Source organism: Chiroxiphia lanceolata, chromosome 18 (genome assembly GCF_009829145.1).
Source record: "Chiroxiphia lanceolata isolate bChiLan1 chromosome 18, bChiLan1.pri, whole genome shotgun sequence".
In the NCBI taxonomy this organism is placed as follows: Eukaryota; Metazoa; Chordata; class Aves; order Passeriformes; family Pipridae; genus Chiroxiphia; species Chiroxiphia lanceolata.
This window is the reverse complement of record NC_045654.1, coordinates 10,028,796-10,048,311: the sequence shown is the minus strand read 5'-3', so window position 1 is coordinate 10,048,311 and position 19,516 is coordinate 10,028,796. Positions and strand designations below refer to the sequence as shown.

The window sequence follows — 19,516 nt, the reverse complement described above, 5'->3', positions numbered from 1 at the left end:
GCATATCTCCATGTGGGACATGCCTGATCCCAAATAGAAACCCTTCCATTCCCCAGTGCTGCTGCCTACGGGCTGCTATAAATAACCCCGGGAGCACGGTTCAGCTGCAGCAGCTTTGTGCTGCATGGAGCCATGGCTGGAGTTGGTCCAAGAAAATGCCGCCTCCTAATTTCAGATCCGCTTTCTCAAAATAACTCCTGTGTTTCCTTCTCTTCCATTTTTAAACTTTGCTTTAAGAAGAGCCCACGCAAAATCCCAGACTCTCCCTCTTCTGGTTTCGGATGCTCTGCTGCCTCGTGGGGTCCTCTCGTCATCCCCACGGGAGCTCACATGGCTGGGAAGTTACTCTCCTGCTTGCTTTCCCCCTCCCAAGCCTATTTTAAGTTTCTTCAAAGGAAAAACAAGGGGCTGGAGTTTGCTTTGGAAGCCAAATGTTTTTAGGCGAGAATGGAGATTTTCATAGTCTGCAGGGAGGTTTTGTTGTTGGCAAAGATCTCTTTAGCTCCAGGCCCGTTGGAGTAGCTTGAGGCAGAGTAAGAGCGTGGTCTGTGTGCTGTGTCCCTGCCTGTGCCCCCCTGCCCAGGATGAGGGAGGTTCTCTAGGGGCAGGTGCTGCTGCCTGCCACATCCACGGGTTCCATTCTGGATCTGTGGGCCCTGCAGTGTTTGTGGTTCAGACGTGTTTCTTGTGGCACCTCACTCCAAAATATGCACTTGGAGGACTAGAATGGGATAGGCTTCACCTCTTCACGTGAGTCATGCTGAAATGTGCTCCAGAGGAGTTGCCCCTGCCCTCAGAAGTGCCCATGGTCTGCCCATGCCAGTGCCAAACCCTGAGCTGCTGTACCAGAGCAAAGCACTCTGATGTAAACAGGAGCAAAATTCAGCCTCAGGGCTTTGGTCCCTCCATGAATGGCACTGCTGGCAGTGCCAATACTGGAGCAGTATTTCAGGATTTTGTACAAAATCAAGAAAAAGGGTCTTTGCCTGCTGGCTGTGGAACTGTAGAGGGACTGTATAACTGGTGGGGATCCTTATGCATCTCACCAGAGGTAATGGCTCAGGTTTGCTTCCCAATACATTTCTTTCTGTTCAATAAGGGGAACGCAGGCATTGGTGGGGTCATTCAGCAGATGTAGGATGAACCCTCTGGTTTCCTTCTGCGGGTCCCTCACTGAACATACTCTCCTGATGAAATCAATACTGGAACCAAGTCCTAGGTGGCTGTGCCTTCAGAAAGTAAAGGATTTATCAGGGCTGTCAGTGGTCTTTCAGCAAAAGTCCTGCTGCTGCGGAAGATCTGGTGGGGGCTGCTTTTGCACCGGAACAGTTTGAGGTTTGCCTAAATTCTCCAGTCGGGCTTCTGGCTCACTGGCTCCTTAGGCAGGAGCACATCTCCCTGTGTCTGTCTGTCCTTACGGATGAGCCTCAGCATGGTGGGAACTTTCTGCTGGGTGTTCTATGTCCTTTCCAATTCTGCCACCAGCTCTCACCTCGCTCTACTGGGCTTTTCAGACAGCTCGTTAAGGTTCTGCTATGATCTGATAAATGCAGCAAGGAGCATCAGCAATTACAGTGGGTGTCAAGTGTTAATTGGGCAGCTTTCAAGATAGAGGCATTTCTTTGTGTACGTACAAAGATATGACGTGCTCGGAATAGCTTCCCCTCCTGATCTTTCGTTCTGGAGACGTGTATATTGCAGTCGGTTAATGCAAGACAAATTGTGCCATTCTTCTTGATTCGCCACATGTTCTGCCTATGGTGATTTGCCTCTGGCTTGTCTCATTAAGTTGTCTAAACATGGCAAATGCAGCAGCTGAACATACTCCGCTTTTTCTCGAAGTTAATCACGTTGTATACACAGGCCTGCAGCATCACTGGTCCCTTGCTGTGCCATTCACCTCTGGCAGGGCGTCCTCCACCAGTGCTGGTGCCCAGGAAAACAGGCCCATGGTGGGACTGCCTGCCTTGAGTGGGGCTGCAGTCTTCTACCTGTAATTATGCTAACTGCCATTAATTGGTTTGCTGCTCTCTGTCCCAGGTATGCATCAAAAAAATTTGGGTAAGCTGATGCTTCCTACTTGCCAGCAACCAATGGCGGGCAGGAGGGCATTGGCCAAATCACCCCCTTGGCAGCAGATGTAGAGTGGTTTCAGCACTTTTAATGACCCCCCCTGAAAATCTTGCCCCTTGGTTTTAATTCTGTCAGGCTTCTGAATGCCTCAGTGCTGGTGTTTTCCAAGGTCAGCAGATTTTATAGCTTATGGAGACCAAAATATTAAGCTCTGGCTCAGAGAGAGCCATTCTTGTGTGATTAATTTTTCCAAGGGGCAGGTCTCTGGGCGGACTTGGCTCATTCCCATTAACGGAGTCAGGTGGGCAGTGGGGGAAACTTCATGCAGTGATTGTGAAACCTGTGAACTCCAAGGTCTGCTGTGGGGAGCGCCGCAGATAACAGGCAAGGATGCCTTAACAGTGGGGCTGCTGCCTGCCTCATGTGTACGTGTGGGGATGGCGCCAGAGTGGGCTCGCTGTGTGGTAACATCTCTCTCAGCCTCCTTGAAGTTGCTTCTAAATCGCAAACAAGCTTTGTGTCATCCCGACCAAAAGTAAATAGAGGAACTGGACATCTCCTGGTCGCCTTGCTGTGGTGAGGCACCTGGTGCAGGCTTTGCAGCTGGGCTAGGGCTGGTTTTGGCCAGAGCCATTCGACAAGGGCTGTTTTCCAGGGCGCTGAGCCCGACCGGGGGCAGGGTGACTCACACAGCTGCTCGGGGCCGACTCTGCTAAAGTGCACGCTGGCAGATCAGACTGTGTGTGTGGGTGTGCGAAGCCTGGTGGGGTGCTTGCACACCTACAGCTGCATCAGTGCTTCTCGGCACCGGCGGGGGGTTAGGGTGGACGCGGGGGAAGCGGCAGGGCCGCGTGTCAGCCTTTGGTGAGACATTCCTGTGCTGAGACCCTGGGAAACTCATCCTGCCCTGAGCCAGTGTGAAGGTGAGAAGTCGCTGCTGCTGGAGAGCACTGTGAGACAGACCCCTCGAGCTGAAATCCCTTCCCTGCCCCGGGGGATCTTCACCTAGGGTTTGCCAAGCCCCACTGGCTCTGCCACAAGACCAGACCCCAGCCCTAACCTGCTTCCCAGCCCTGGGGCTCAGCTCCCTGTTTTAGGCATCTGTGGGTTTTCTCTCTCCCCTACCCAAAAATAACTAAAACTACCTATTTTATCTGAACCTCTGAAAATCCATCTCCTTGTCCTCCTCGCTGTCAGGTATTTGGCTTTAACAGCTCAGCCCGTGGCGTCGGCAGCGTGCAGCAATCTGGATTTATCAGACTGTCAGTAACCCCCCTTGAACAGCCTGGCTTTGCAAGGAAGTACTGTTTACTGAAAATGTCATCTTTTATTTAGGCTCTTGCTGCAGCCAACCCATGTCTTTTTTTCAGGCCTGTTTAATTAGTAACCACCGTACAGCCCCTGACACGTGTTCCTGGGTGGTTTTTTCCCTTTAATAAGCACTAGGTAGCTTGGCCGGGGGCGGGAGGGGGACGGAGAAGGGCTCCTCTGCGGCAGGCAGGGGAGGGAAGCGAAAGCATGACGAGGAGCCAAGGGCAGCTCAAATCTAACGATCACATGCTCATGAAGCGATGAATCCTAGAAAGGGCATCTCTGCGTGCGTGCCGGCTTGCCCGCCCTCCTCCTCCTCGCAGGGCGGCCGTGCGGAGGTAACGGGCACGATCCCCCGCCTGGCACCCCGAGGGGTCGGGGATTCGGGTCACTTCCCGGGCAGAGCTTGGATGCATTAAAGTCATGATAACTCAAGTGCCAGAGCCTTTCGCCCGTGGGGTTTTCCTGCGGGTCCAGGGGCTGAGCTGGACCTTTCCACCCACTTGCAGGCAGGGGTGGGATTTGTGACGGCTCTGTGGATGTTTTGGAAGTGGTTGTAGCAGAAGGGAGAGCTGGAGCAGAGGGCTGCGACTTGTAATGGCACAGATAACTTTTCTTCTCTCTGTCCCCTTTCCTCCCTGCAGAAGAAGGCGGAGGCTGCCCACCGGATCCTGGAAGGACTGGGTCCCCAGGTGGAGCTGGTGAGTGTTACCTCTGGCTGCGGGGAGCGGGAGCCGGGCCAGGTTTGGAGAGGTTCCTGGGCGGTGAGCGATCGCGGCACCCTGTGTGTGTGTCTGTCTGTCAGAAGGAAGCCTGCTGCTGGCCTGGACCTCTCGCTGGCACAGCACCAAGGCAGGAAGCAAAGTGACTGAGATGAGTACTGAAACACAGGCAGACACACAAACAGAGCCCTCCTCGGAGAGCCTTAACCCTTTGGCTCCTTCCTCGTGTGCTGCAGAAGATCTGGACACAGTCGGCCTCCACTCGGGATGCTGATGGCTTTGTCTCCTGGTGGCAGCCACAGCACTGGGGCTGTGGGGCTGCTGTCTGGGCAGCCAACCTCGAGGTGCCGTGTGGAGGGATGGGTGCTTGGACTCTCCTCTGTCCCACCCACTGTAAAGGGAGGAGGGTGCTGGAGGGTGCTCTGTGAGCACAGCTTGGCCGCAGCTGCGATGACCTGCAGGTATCAGGACTCGCACGCTTCCTATTTCAATCTCCCTCATGCACAGGGAATCTGAGAACAACTTAGAATAAATTGCCAATTTTGGGCTACCCCCTCATCCAGCAAAATCTATCTGTAAGTCAAAGGACTGATTGGTGGAGGGGTGGCTGGAAACAACCACTGAGGGGCTGAGTCCTGGCGAAGGGTGCCTGGAATAGGTGCATTGGCAGCAGTGCTGGTGGAAGGATCGAACCCAGCCGGACAGAGCATCTCCTGCTTTGTACCAGCCATGGGGTGCAATGGAGGGAGCCATTCCTGTGAGGTAGGAGCAGGCAGCACACAGGCCTTCGCAGCTGTAATTTGGACTTGCCTTGTGGAGGTGGTACTAATCACTGTCTTCCCTGGTGCGTAAGGGAGAGGTCACAGGGGAATTACTGTACGTGTCAAAGCCCACTTCCTTGTTGGGGAGGTAACACTCATTATTTTTCCTCTGAGTCACCAGGGTCAAACCCTTTGCTCTTTCTGCTCTGAAGATTGGCAGTGCCTGGGGTTGGTGCTTCCTCATCTAAAAGACATTGCATCTCCTTTCCTTCCTCCTCCCGTTTGGTTTTTTCCTCCTGTTTTTTCTTTTTTTTGGTTTGTTGATGCTTTGTCCCTGGGTGCTGACACTGCACAGGAGAGCTGTACCAGAGCCCAGTGCAAACCTTTCCACTGTCGCCCTCCGTTACTCCTTGGAGAGCAGGGGAAAAGAGGAAACCTCTGAGAAAACCCTACAAAGCTGAACTCTGTGTGCATCTTGCAGACTGTCTCATCTTATGGCCCAGCCCGTGCGCCATGTTGGGCACAGCAGCACTGGGAGCTGCCAACAGCCTGCAAGAGACAAGATGAATAGTCAGATCTTTTTCTGAGTTGGAAAGGAAGCAGCTCCAGGAAGGAGAGCAGCTCTGCACTCTCTGCCTGATGCTCCCACCTGCTCCACAGTGTCACACACCACGTGCACCAGCCCTGGGGCTGCCACAGCCTGGGAGTCTCCTGAAGGGAGGTTGAGCATCCTGGTGTCAATCCAGTCTCTGCAAGGAGAGGTGTGGCTGTCAATGGAACGCAGGGTCATGTGTTGCTGTGGGCTCTGCTTGGATGCCTTGCTCTGGTTGTTCAGAGAGCTGGTTGGTGCAGTTGGAGCGGTGATGGTGCCGGATGTCACTGCCTCGGTGACAGCGTGATGGGGCTGATGGGGGGAGATGAGAGGTCGCAGTAGGAATCAGTCAGTCATGGCAGAGAGGCAGGAGGTTGCTGGGTCCTGAGTGCTGCTGGCAGGATGGAACTGGAGGCCCAGGAATTCCCAGGAAGCAGGAATCCAGTTCAGGTCTTGGGAACCTTCCATCTACGTCAGGAGGAGATTGAGTCAGTAAACCAGGACTCTGCTCGTTTCATCCCTCCAGTGTAGTGGTACCATTTAAAAAAATGACCCCATGTTTTCCCCAGGGAGAAATGTGTTTGAGGTATGTTGTCTGAACCCTGCAGTGGCCAGAAAGCAATTGAAACCTTTTGTTCTGTTTTATTTCTAAAGAGCTTTCAGTAAATCCAGGGCTTTCCCAGTAATAGCTTTGCATTGCAATTATGTTTTTCTTAAATGTCATTCCCCAGAGAAATTTATTACATGTCCCTAACCCTAGAAAAGCACTATGGATGTTTTGAATATGTTCCTTTACCCATCTGACCTGTCAGCTTTACTTCTCCTTACTTCTCCTCTGCAGATTGCAGACAGCTCTGAGAGAAGATGCTGTTTTACAGCATGCTGATAATAAAGTTTCTTTAACTATTTAATCTGTGAGGATAAGTTCCTTCTGGGTAGGTAGAACTTGTCTCCCAGGCTTCCTCCATTGCATGGGTTGAGTTAAAATGCTGAGGCTGTTGTACAGACAGAAATCTCTTTGAGATGCTGGTGTCATATGGATCTTGTGTTTGGGTCCCAGAGTTCCTTGTTTCTGAGTGTTTGGGCATTTCTTTTAAAGTGATGTGTTTCAGTGCTTGTCTGCTAACACTTAGATTTTCTTACTAAGAATTAAGTGGCTGTTTATATCATAGATAGGTTGTAATGGAAAGGAATAATCAGCTTTTGGTGAGCTGGGTGGCGTCAGGGCATCCCTAATGTGCATGTGCACATGAGCATCTTCTAACCCAGGTCCAAACCAAAATGTTAATTCTACTGCTTCTCCCAGGAGGAAGGTCTCTGTGACCTGCCATATGCCAGCTTCTTTGCTTCAATTTTGATGAGCAAAAAGGGAAGAGAAACACTTTAATTTATCAGTATTTCCAGTTCCTGCATTCTTCTTCCAAGAGACAGTCACTGGTCAAGGCCACCCAGCAGTTCCTCCAGTCCAGGGTGACTGTGGATGTGATGCTCTGGAGCTGTGGCTCGATTTCTTCTCTCCCTGGTGCAGACCTGCCTCGCTCGAGCTACGTGATGAGACGGATGTCTCTGTTCCTCTGAGCTTTCCAAGCGTGAAGTGCACAGCCAGCTCTGAGCCTGGAGTCAAACCAGCAGCTCTGAGAGGATTCACGATTGAAACGCCCCTGGGGAAGGGACACCACTGAGAACATCTCCTTCAGCAGAACCTGCTTGTCCCTCTCATCTGCACTGGCTCTGCCAGCACGGGGTGGCCAGGTGTCTCCTGGCAGACTTGCAGCCTGTTGTCCCCTCACCAGGTAACAGATGCCCGGATGCTGCCATCAGCCCCACATCCCTCCTGGAACACGGCGGCTCATCTCACTGTGTCTCTGCCTGGGGATTACTTGCCTCTTATGTGCCCCTTCCGCCTGGGGATTACATGTGCTTTCCCAGCAAGGAGGGACATGTCCAAGGGCAGCCAGAAAAAGGAGCCGATGGCTTGTTGGTGCCAAGATGCAGCAAGGATGGGCTGCAGAGAGTAGGGAGAGCTACACTCAGTCTGTGTTCTGTGCGGATCGATGTGGCTGTCCCGGTGTGTGGCAGGGGAGAAGTGAGGCAGCTTCTGTTTTAAAGAGCAGTAGAGACAGGCTGGCTGTGTGGAAAAACAGGCTTCTGTGCCAAGCACCTATGATGGTGATGGGGAGATACCGTGTAGGAGGTGAGAGTGACACCTTCTTCGAAATGGAGGAGAAAGGAACCCACCTCTGTTTGCAGGTCCTGTCCCCTGTGCTGCTCACCTGATTGAGCAGATGCTCAGCAGATGTTTTGCTCTTTTCCTGTGTTTAATCTGAGATGAAATCAAGTGGACTCTGAGCGTAGCCTCAGCCCCATGACCACAGTAGGAGGGTGAGCTGGTGTGTCAGTATCCATGGCCAGGATGCTGCCTTCAGCCAGGAATTGGATGTCACATGTCCCTATGCCTGTGTCTGGCCACAGATGTTATATGTTCACGGCTGGTTTGGGGAAGGTTTATGGATGAACTACCTGAGTACTTGCATGATGTTTCTGTGGTTGGACCTGAACTGTGGTCATTAGATGCCCAGTTGCTGGTGATGGTTGGGCCATGACAAGCTTTGCGTTAGCCCAGTCTTGGACATATTCACAGCAGTTTAGACAGTGACTTAGAAGTGTTGAAGGCCTCAATCCTGAGCATCTTGTCAGTTTGTTGGTGTGGACACAACTGATGGCAGGTCCTAGAGTGTGGCCTGAACTGTTAATCACAATGGGTGGAATTGAGTGTGGTCTCTGTGGTATCTCCCTTCCAGAGGTGGGACCCTGTATCATGGCAGGTTCCCAAGGGTACATCACCCTGCAGATGGGAAAGGAGAGGTATCAGGGGCAGTGACCACCTGAAGGTGACAAGGGATGGATCCAGCTCTCCTGACTCCCCATGGAAGTCCCCGGCACTGAGGATGTGGGGGGCAGAGCAGTCCCATGATGGGTGCTCGCACCTGGTGTTGGAGACAACCACAATCACTGGGCTCTCCAAGGGGCAACTCTGGGAAAAACATTTGTCCTCTGGAGCCCAGTTGCCTCTCCTGAGGGACAGACAATCATTGCTCTACATATGGGTGCTGGGGGACTGTGGGACATGCGCAGGGGCCAACCCACCCCTGGAATTGCTGGAAACCCCAGGGGCGAACGCTTGTCCTGCCTGCAGTTGCCTGCGCTTGGCTCCCTGGGAGAGCTCAGGCAGGCTTTTGCCGCGTAGACATAACAACTTGCAGCACACAGACTGTCTCTTCCCGCTCCCCAAGCCCCCCTTTCCCCTCGCCTCCCCCGTGTCATATGTTCCGAGGCGCACTGCGTTTTCAGTCGGTGAATAACAGCCACGTCCTCGCCGTGCCGTGTTTATCTGGACGACGTCGCAAATTGCTTGTTCTGAGCCAGCTCACTCGAGCACTGCCTGCCCTCCCACGGGCTGAGCCGGGATGCACCAGGACTCGAGCGGCGCTGCGGGGAGCCAGCACCCTCCAGTACAGCCGGGAGCGGGGCTGGGGACATGGGGACGGTCGCCTGGGCTGGGAACCTGCACCGAGGTGGCAGCGCTTCTGATGGGTTTAAGTTTCTAAATGTCAGACTGTACCTTTTATACCTTTTCATTTTTCTTATTTATTTCAGCCATTATATAACCAGCCTTCAGACACCAGGCAGTACCATGAAAACATTAAAATGTAAGTATGTGGCAATAAAGCTGTTTTAAATGTCAGGTTGGGCATTAGACTGGAGCGGGAGGGATGCCAGCTCACTCCCAGACCTGGATTAAAACTGCTGAGGAATTGTAAACATCCTATCAGAGCAGCTCCAGGAGCCCAGCAGTCGGGAGCTGTAGCTTCAGGCGGATGCTGAAGGTGCTGTTTGATTTTCTCGGGGGATGGATGCAGATCCTGGCCAGTCCCTTGATGCTTTCCCAGAGAACACTCACCTTGAGTGCTTTCTTCTGTATTTCACCAATACTGAAGTACAAAATCAGCTGCCAGCATATGTGTGTGTGTGTGCGCGTGTGTGTGTGTGTTTGCATGCGAGAAAGATGAGGTAAAATGGAAAGTTGCAATTACAATTAGATTTTCATGAAGGACCTCTTGAATGTCTAATAACAACTGGTTGTTTCAAAGATACTTACTGAGACTTAGCAATCATCTAATTTGACTTATCACCTCAATACATGATTTAATCATCAGCGTGCGTTTAATAACCACAGTGACTTCCTGAACATAGAAGAAATGTAACAGATAATGAGAATAGCGATAATTGTGATTATTGTTGGAAATTTAAATAGTCAAACCAGATCTGAAACTTTTTATCTGCCTTGAATGAACTGATGATTGCTCTGAGCTGCCTGCAGCGTGTCTATTTTGGTACAGGCTGGGTCAGCTGGTGATAATCATCTTTAATAATCTGTTAACAAAAGTTAATAATCTCTTTTCAGCAGTATGTTAATTGATCCCAGAGAATTATAGGGGAAGAGTTCCTGTACCTTTGCTCTAGGGGAGTGTGATGGGAGCTGGTGGTGTTTAGGGGCTGTCTTATCCCCAAGGGCTGCAGTGGGGAGGGTTTGGTGACGTGACCTGCTCGCTGCCTGGCCCCGCTCCATTCCTGCTCCACCCAAGGCTTCCTGGATCATCCCAGCAATGCACTTGCTGTAAAACATTCAAACCCAGCAGCACCCCCAGCCCTTCGGTTCCCATGGGGCTCAGGGGGTGCCTGTCAGTTCAGTGGGCTGACAACTGATAAAGCATCTTCTGCAGCACCAGGTGCTGGCCCAAGGACGTGTTCTCTGTGTTGTTGGTTGTGTCTCACCCCTGGCACTGATGGTGTGTGGAAGTTACCAGCTCTTGGGGACCTTCTCTTGCCTTGAAGGGCCCCGTAGCCATCCTAATCCAGGCACGGAAGGTGGCAATTTCAAGCTGATTGCAAGTTTTATCCTTGAAAGAACGAGTTAAAAAGTAGATCCAGATATTTCACCCACTCTCCATTCCGCTGCCAATATTTGTGGGTTTGTGATCACATTTTCCTGTGATTTAAACAATTTCCTGTCCTGAGTTGCTGCCTGAAAGACAGGCACAAACAAGAGGGAACTGACTGCGCAGGTCAGGAGTGAAACTGTTGACAAGAGGTGAAGCCCAGTCAAACCAGCTTCCCGTGCCAGGGGAGCACGTGCTCCCTTCCATCCCTGCCTCTGTAGGCATCCATAGGGTTATCCCCACCCTGGGCAGCGGCAGTCCCTGTAGTGGTGGTGGTGACAGACCAAGGAGAGGCTGGAGCAGGCAGGCTTGGGGTTAATGTTCTCTGTGATTAATGCTGCAAAAATACGGGAAGGAAACCACACATTTTAATGAAAAGCCTCCGTCTCCTCCTTCCAGAAACCTGGCAATTAGCTGCCTTCAGCTGGTTATTGATGCCAGCCGAGTGCAGTTACAGATCTAGGTCAGAGAAAGGCCCCTGAGCGATCTGGGCTCCAGATTTTGGCTGCTTTTGGACATGGGTCTGCCTCAGAGGTCCTGGGGTCTGATCTGCACTTTGCTACTTGTTGATGGACGTGCAGAGAAATTGGTGTGTCCTTTTTTCCATCTCCGTGTCCCTGCTGCACGTTAAAGCACATTTGGATGATTGGGAGGCAGATAGGAAATCGAGATCTCAGTGATTCTTCCAAGCAAATAATTCAGGGTCCTTTGACCAAGAGGAAAAGATACTAAACTTTCCTGTTTTGACCAAGTCATGTTTGGATGTTCACATATATGTAACTATATATAACTATATAGCTATATATAACTATATATATAACTATAACTTTTCCACGGGATGCATTTGAAGTTATTTTTTGTCTTTCCCTTGTTCTTAATATGTTTATGCCTTTCTGCTTCAGAAGAGCAGCTTCTGCTCCATAGCCTGGAGGTGGCTGTTTCCATAGGAGATGGAGGAAATCCTCAGGGTGCTGGGAGACACCAGCCAGATGCATTAGAGCACCAGGACAGCTGCCAGGACACCACAGGTTATATTTTGCCAAGGTGTAATTGGATGCAGATTCTTCTGAACAGCTTCACCCTATGCAGATTTAGCCATGATGAAAAAGCCTTTTGGCAGATTGCTGGAGAATCATCTGGGTTTTGATTCTGTCCACAAACCCTCATTGCATCCTGGCTGCGTTTTGCCAAGTGGAAACTGCTGCCACGCGAAGGTGGTTTTGGAGCCTTATACCTGGGCACAAGATGGCCAGGCTGTTAACTATCACAAATACCTTTTATAGGTTGGTTGATTTTTTTTTAATGTTTCCTGGTGTGGATTTTTTTTTTTCTCAGTTGAATGTTTGCAAATGTCAGTGGGAAGGCATTTGAATATCACAAAGCCAGGATTCCTCGATTTCTTCACAGCCATACTCTCTGCCTTGCAACACTCATTTAATTCTCCCTTCTTGTTTGCTTTGCTTTTCAGTTGGGATGAGTCACGTATGCTAATAGAGCTGACTGGGGAGTTACCGGCAGGATTTCTGCTCTTACTAAAATGTTACCGGTCTCTTATTTTCATGGAGTTTTATGGCCTGTCTCCTATTCAGTACAGTTAAAATTAATTTCATGCCCCAGTTCATTCCAGTGTTTGCAGCTTCAAAAGCTTTTAAGTCCTATTTAGCTGCCTGGCTGTGCTCTGTTACCCGTCTGCGCGGTCCCTTCGGTTCACCTGTGAGTGCAGGCTTCGAGCAAACATGGTTAATTTTGTATGCTACATCTGCCACGGGATCCAAGGCACCCTTGAGTGGTTTGTTCCAAAGACTTGACCTACCTTTGATGGGACTGTGTCCTTTCTGTTTGAAATACCTGCTCTGTTGGAGGGAAGGGCTGTGCCGCTCTCTCGTCAGGAAAGAAGAGAGCAAGACGGTGTTTAGTGCCCTCATTTCCTAGGGATGGGATGAGCTTTGCCCCTGTAGCTGGCTTGGCCCTGGCTGTTTTTCAAGGTGAAAATTTTTTGGCTTTGCGACAGACCAGCAAGTTCCTTCAAGATGAGTCACAGCCCTGAACACAACTGGAGACCACTTGAGTAATTCTGCATCAGTTGAAGAGGTTACAAAGACCCTTTTTTTACATTTTGATGAAATACAACAAATGCAGAAGGCACTTACTGGTGCACCAGTGAAGCACCAGTGCATCTGGTCAAGGTCTCTTATGTCAGTGCTTTGCCAGATGGATGTACAAGGATGAGAGATGCCTTTCCCACCCTGCCACGGTAGTGACTTTACGTATTCCCCAGACTCCTGGCTCCAAAGATATTAACCTTCTTTCCTCCAAGTGTTTGAAAAATGACAAGATGTTGTTCACTTGAGCAGGATCAATTACCTGCTGTCTGTTAGGAGAGATAGTCTCCAAGGGGGCCTTCGTCTCTGCGGCGGGAGATTCCTGCTCGGTCAGCCATGAAAAACAGCCTGGTAGGACTCTCCTCCCCCCTTTCCCAAAGCAGTCATCTTGCAGTCATCTTCTGTGAGATTTGTATTTGAAAGCAAAATGTGAGCTTCTGAGCCTTGAAAAAGCACACAAAAGGAAAAGTGAAGAGCCCAGGGTAAGTGTGTGCAAGGTGCTGTTCACAGGCTTTGCTTTAAACCTTCCCTTTGAGAGCTTCTCCTTGCTGTTACATTGAAATTCAGGAACATCAGGGTGAAACCAGGCTGCATCCCCTTGAGATGCTCGGAGAGGTGTTGGAGAACCGGGCTCTGAGTGTAAAGTTAAGATTGAGAGCTTGGTGTGATTTGGCTTTTCTAATGTGTCCGGATCCAGTGGCAGCAGCGCTGAGTGTACTGTTAATATTTGCACATTTGGATTGCTGTCTGTAGCTGAGAGCTTCTCAGGGAGAGGGGGGGAACTTTGCCACTGCAGGATCAAAATCTAAAGTCAGGATTTTAAGAGAGGTTTTGGGGCTTCTGAATATCTTTTTGTTTTCTAAATGCCCCCCTCCCCCCCCCAAGAGCAGAACAGCTTTCTTCTGAAAGTCTTACAACTGTGGCTTTCAAAGTCACTTGTCACATTGGGAAATTTAACATCTTTTCATTACTTGCTGTTTAGGGGATTTAGTAGCACTGGATTGCCTCTAAATTCATAGCTGAAGCCTGACATGTAACACAAATGTTCTTTCAAACCCTGTCATTACTAATGCATTCTCTTTCAGGTCTTTTTATTAGTGCTTGTAGACATTTTCCTCATTAGAAATTCACCTAGCAGCTCCCTGCTCATCCCATTCAAGGTTTCTCATCTCTTTTATTCTCTACTGGCATGCACCAAGGCAGCAGCATTACCTGGTGATGAATTACTAAATGATGGAGACACACACTGCAACCTTCTGCTTCTTCCTCCTGCCAGTGAAAAGCCAGTACTGGTTTTGGGGGGGACTATCTTGCAACGTTTGGACTTTCAGTGTCAACTTGGGCTTCAGGGGAAGACAGAGGCATAGGACAGGTGCCTGACTGATGACCAGAAGTGCTTCTGCACTTGCATTTGTCTCATTTTGGTCCTGAGCTCATAGGTGCTAAAGGGGATGGGCAGGAATTTCCCATCTGGTGCTAGGAACTGTGGTTGTGGCTGTAGCTGCTGCCCAAGGGATCACTTGAGCACCTTCACAAGGAGATGGCTCAGGGACAGGGCAGGCAGTGCTGGGGGTCTGGCCAGTACAAGCTCTGATAACAAGGTGCCTGTGTTTGCCAAGGCATCTCCTCCTTGGAGCATCTCACTGGCCTCAGTGTGTGAACCAGTGAATTAACAGCATAAACTGCTTCACGAGTTACAGTGCTGAGTTTGGACCTCCAGTGCTGAGTGCAGTTTGGAGCTGCAGAGGACATGATTTGAGAGGCTGGGAGACCTCGGGATGGCTGCTTTCTCCTGAGCATTGTTTCTGGGCACAAACAGCCTGCCTCACTGTACATCCAGAGTTATGAACCTCTGCCACGCTGCTCTCAGAGGCACAACAGTGCTGGGGGCTTAGCCCATCCCAGTGCTCAAGGGCTCTGGAGTAAATTAACTAAAGATCTGCTTCCCTTTTCTCCCCCAGAAAACATTGCTGAATATTGGAAGGGACTGCTCCAAACAGCTGGCTTTCCAGGAGCGTGCCCTGCTGTGGGGTTAGTAGGTTACAGTGTGTTAGCAGCTGGAGCCATGTGCTCCAGCCACTTCAGAGCGAGCAAGGGAATGCGTGCAGTGACCCGTGAACAGGGTGACCTGCTCCCTGCCCTCGCTGCAGGGGGTCCTGTGGCTGCAGGGAGTCAGTGACTGCCCTGAGCTGCGGCTTGAGATCCTGATGCCAGTGATGAACAGGAGTGGCCTCACCAGGGGGGACAGAACTGTTTTGGTCTCCATTGCCTCTTGGCTGGTTTCACCTCAGTGTGTTCTTGCTGTGCTCCTCGGGTCCCCTGATTTGCAGATCCCTCATCCCCCTGTGCTTTGTTTGGCTGGAGTTGCCAGGAGCTTCCTCCGTTTCCTACCCTTGCCTGCGTGATCCATCTCACTGTACAGTGGCGTTGCCAGCTGCTCGCTGCCTCCTTCCCATTGCTCTTTGCAGCTTGGTCCCTACTTTGTTTGCCTTGGCTGTTTGATGAAAGACGTTCCTGTGTAATTAAATACCCCTGATTAGTTTTGCTCAAATATCAAACTTCCTTTCATCTCGTCTTGCACCGGCTGAAGGTCTCGGCGGGCTCGGCCAGGTGTGCCGCAGTGCATTGGCTCTTTGTATCCTTTGGGAGCCTTATCCCAGGGCTTTGGCAGTGTCCACACGTGGGTACACACCAGCACCGACACGCCTGTGTGCACGCACATCCTTTTAGTATCGCAGCCTCCGGAAGGATCGTGTCCAAGTCATTTGTGTGGATCTGAGCCAAGTAACTCAAAAGTCGGAGTTACAGGTTCTCTCCCTAACTGGCTCCATTGTGAAAGCCATAAAACAAAAACAACCTTGGGCCAAACCAGTGAAGGTGGAAGCGGCTGCTCCCACAGGGCTCACTTTGCTTTGTTCAGGGAGGGAGATGGGTTTCACTCAGCGGTTTGGAGGCTGGTTCCAAGAATCCTGCTCCGGTGTGGGCTCACCAGTCAGGGCAGTGGGGCTGGGAGGTGAGGATGAGTTATACGAGGATAAAAACCTCTTGCAGAATCGCACCCAAGAGTATAGACAGTGTGTGAATCCTGCTTCCTGGGCTGTCTGGAGGCAACTCTGTGCCTGGCATCTGCAGCTCACATGGTCATTGTCTCTCTGGAGAAGGCTGTGGTGCATGACCCACACTGGCTTGTCTCCTGCTCCCTGCAGAGTAGCAGAGAAGTTGCAGGAAAAGCTCCTCTGGTGACCAAAGGGCTGGAATAGCTTTTGTCACAGAGAAGGTAACTGCATGTTGTGTCCTAACCCTGGAGGAGAGCTGCCTTCAGAGGGAAATGTTAGACTGGGGCTGCTCTGAAGCAGGTGAGTGGGAAATGGCAGCCGGTGCTGGGGGATGCTGTGTGAAGCTGCACCAGAAGCAAGGTCCTTCCCCATGGGTGCACCAGGGAGCCCACAGCCACAGGGAAGTCAGGGGTGCAGGTGGGCACCATCCATTAGATGAATCACTGACCACAAAGATGAGGATGTGCCATCTGGCAGGCTCCAAACACCAGCTCGCCAGAAGCTGGGCAGGCTCTGTGTCTTTCCAGCTTGCTCTGTCCTTAGGGACACCGCCGAGGACAGGGCAGGGAGCTCGCGTGTTCTCCCCACCCGGCGTGGTGTGACGTGCCAGCCCAGCAATACTTAAAACTGCCCACAAGAGTCACTGTTGCTTTATCTAAGGAACCTCCATTCCTCCTGCCTGGGAGCTGCCTGATTTCTTCACCTCTCCGCGGTTCAGGTCTCCATCCGTGATGCTTTTCTTGTGCCCCAGAAAACCACGGGCTGGGGAGGAGGAGGAGGAGGATGGAGGAGGGTTGGCACCTCGCAGGAGCGACCTTTCCCATGTGCTGCTCCACAGGGGTTACATCCGTGCCCGACTCCCAGCAGACAGCCCTCACCTTCCCCGCCTGTGCCGCAGCGGTTGTGCTCGGCTCGGTGATTTGCCCAGGGAGCACAGCGTGTGCTTCGGAGACATGTGGCCCGAATTAACCTCCCTGCAAACGGTTTCTAAGTAACAGCAGTACATGTAGCAAGATAAACTGTGAAGCCTATTTATATTTACCGAGATTGTATTAACCTTTGAAAGGTTGACCTTATGCAAAAACAAAACAAAACAGAAAAAAAGATGAAGTGGCAAAAACATTCAGGGCATGAGGGGGTTTGTTGTTGTTTTAATCCTTTCACTCTTTGATTACCTCAGCCTGGGTGGTGGTAAACATAAACCAGCTTTCAAGGCATTCCTGATTTTTGCAGCTGCAGAGCCATTAAGCCTTTGCCTGTATTAGCACTTTCAAGGTCAGCCATGATGCACTACTCAAGGCAACACATCAGCTGCATTAGAGCTGCTAATTTCCTTCATTTACACTCCTTTTTTTCCCCCGAGAACTTGAGCAGCAGATCCAGCAGCAGCATGTCAAAGTCCCGCATTGTTCCTCGATGTCACCCAGGCTGACGTGGGGAGAGCAGAGGTTGATGTAGCTGGGCTGGCCCCAAGGGACAATCCATGACCCCTTGTTGGGAACCATCCCCATGCATGCTTGTCACCCCAGCGATTTCTCTGTGTTAGAGCCTCTGTTAGAATTAGAATAAACAAACAAATAACCAGAATGTGTCTGTTGGGCACAGTGACCCGTCAGAGCTTGTTCACACGGAGCTGAAGCCATGGAAGGAAATCTGTCCGACAGGGTCTCTGCGGGGTTTGCTGCCTGCTGTGGCACCACACGGCGCTGGGGCCGGTGATGAAAGCTCTCTGTGTGCAACATGAAGGGATGCAGGAGTGTGTGAGGAGCTGGGGCTGACAAACAGGTGCTGGATGCTGCCGGACGGACCTCACCTGTGTGTCTGGAGATGGATGCTCTGGAGCATTCGGCACAGCATTATCCCACTCCTCGTTTCTCATGCCTCCCTCCCTGCACAGGTGGGCAGATGTTACTGCAACTCTGTGCCTCAGTTTCCCTCACCTTTAAAGGCAGGTGAATGCTGTTTGCACCAAGATGAGCAGTGAGGTGTAGCTCAGCCAGTCACCTGCGACCCCCTTTGAGGCTCCTCCACGGATGCCCCACACAGGCAGAAACAAAAGGTGGTGCTGTTGTGTGATCCAGAGGGAAAAGCCTTTGGCAGCAGCAACAGTTATAAACATGTCTAACAAGGTGGCCTTTGGGCTTCATAGTGCAGCCCACAACAGCAGTAGGTCTCTCGTAAAAACGTGTCAAACAAGAGCAAAGGCAGAAAGTGCCCCGTGCGTGGGTTTATTGGTTTTTCTTCCCCCGGTGATCAATGCCACTGTGATTCCTGAAACAGAATCAAAGCCCTCACTCAGAAAACCATTTGTGGATCCACGTGTCAGGTCTGCAGGAGCCTTCAGCTCCCTCACTTGGCTGTACCTTCTGCTGATGTGGGTGCTGCCTGGAATCAGGAGTGCACAGGGATTTGGTGTGGCTCTAGCTGGGGACATGGGAGCTTGTTCCCTGCTGGTAGCTGGTGTTTTCCATTGGTATGAGCACTGCTTGCTAGCACTGCCTTGGAAATCAAGGTCTGTTTTTGCATCAGAGGGTTGAAGGCAGAGGCAAAGGGAATGAAGATGTGCAGCTCAGGCAGTGGTCAGGGACTCTTTGTTCATCCCTTACTTGAAGAATCAAGCCTGATAGTTTCCTCCTTGATAAACTAAAAAGAGGCCACAAAGCTGAATGTGACTGTGCTGTGCTGGAGAAGGGGTTATCCCTGTCCTAAATCCTGTTGCCTTTCCTCTAGCAGCTGTGCTTGATTTCTGAGGTGGTCCTGGTTGAAGGCCCCCTCACCCAAGGCTGCTCACATGCCTGTGGGAGGGGATCCCCCAGCATGCTGCCAGCGCAGAGGTGCAGCCTCAGCAGTGGGCTGGAGGGACCTGTGTTTCCCAGGACAGCGCTTGCTGTGGGATCATTGTCATTCTTGTGTGTGCCAGTGCATGGTTCAGTGGTGTAGCCAGAAGAGAGTTAAAAAAGGGAAAAATGTTGATGCTTTCTGTGATGTTCTCCATCCCTAAATTTAGCCAGGACTGCCCCCACTTCCTCTCTCAGTGAGCTGAACCCTCTGCCCCTTCCCAAACAGTCCTGTTTGCTGCTGATTAGGCTGAGGGATTTATAGGGAGAGGAGGGTGGTTTTTCCCTTCCCGCTAGCCAGGCAGGAGGGGAATGAGGAAGCAGCAAGGGTGTCTCTTCAGTCGGCTAAATCCCACAGAACATGCCTGCATGAGACTGCTAAGCTCCTGATCAGTAATTACACACTGCAGCTCTGCCTTTAATCAGGATAGAAGACTTAAGGAAACTCCTTTGCCCCTGATCTATACCTTTTACCTAGAGATTTTATTGCTGTGAATATTAGTAACAGAAACAACCACAGGAGCTCAGCTCTGGGGCTTGTGCGGGCTCTGGGAGCTCCTGCAGCCTTTCCAGCTCCGTTCACCTCTGGTGCTGTTTCTATTTGAGCAGTTATTTCATGCTGCCTTTAGAAAGAAGAAGAAAAGCAGGGTGGTGTCTGGGCAGACACTGGGGTTGCGGTGGCTGGTTTCTCCCTTGAGGTCCTAATTCTGCAAGTGGCTGAGCTCTCGTGGCTGGTTGTTTGCAGCTTTGTTGGGCACGGCTCCAAGGAAGCAAGAGGTCAGGAGATAAGTGCTGCAAGCCCTGCTGTGATCCTGCCTCCTTATGCAGGAGGCTTCACCTTGGAGCCCAGGCTGAACAACCCTTTGGGAGCACGTGTGCACCGACAGCCCCATCACTGCTGGCCGTAGACACTGGGGTGTTTGGGGGGGTCACCTCCTGCCATGCAGAGCTTGGCCTGAGCCCCCCAACTCTTGGCATCCCACTGACGTTTTGCAGATCAACCTGTAAAAATAATGAAGAAACAACCTGACCCATTGGTAGATGCAGAGCTGAGTGTCTGCC

At 51.2% G+C, this 19,516-nt stretch overlaps 1 protein-coding gene across 12 annotated transcripts in view; it reads left to right on the top strand.

Moving 5' to 3' along the window:
• NCOR2 (nuclear receptor corepressor 2) overlaps positions 1 to 19,516 on the top strand; it is a 238,186-nt gene that overhangs the window by 129,311 nt on the left and 89,359 nt on the right. For all 12 annotated transcript variants that reach the window (XM_032705362.1, XM_032705361.1, XM_032705360.1 and 9 more), the window contains 2 exons: positions 4,029 to 4,085; positions 9,117 to 9,169. In XM_032705362.1, the coding sequence (XP_032561253.1) occupies positions 4,029 to 4,085; positions 9,117 to 9,169 (110 nt within the window). The remainder of the gene's footprint in view (positions 1 to 4,028; positions 4,086 to 9,116; positions 9,170 to 19,516) is intronic.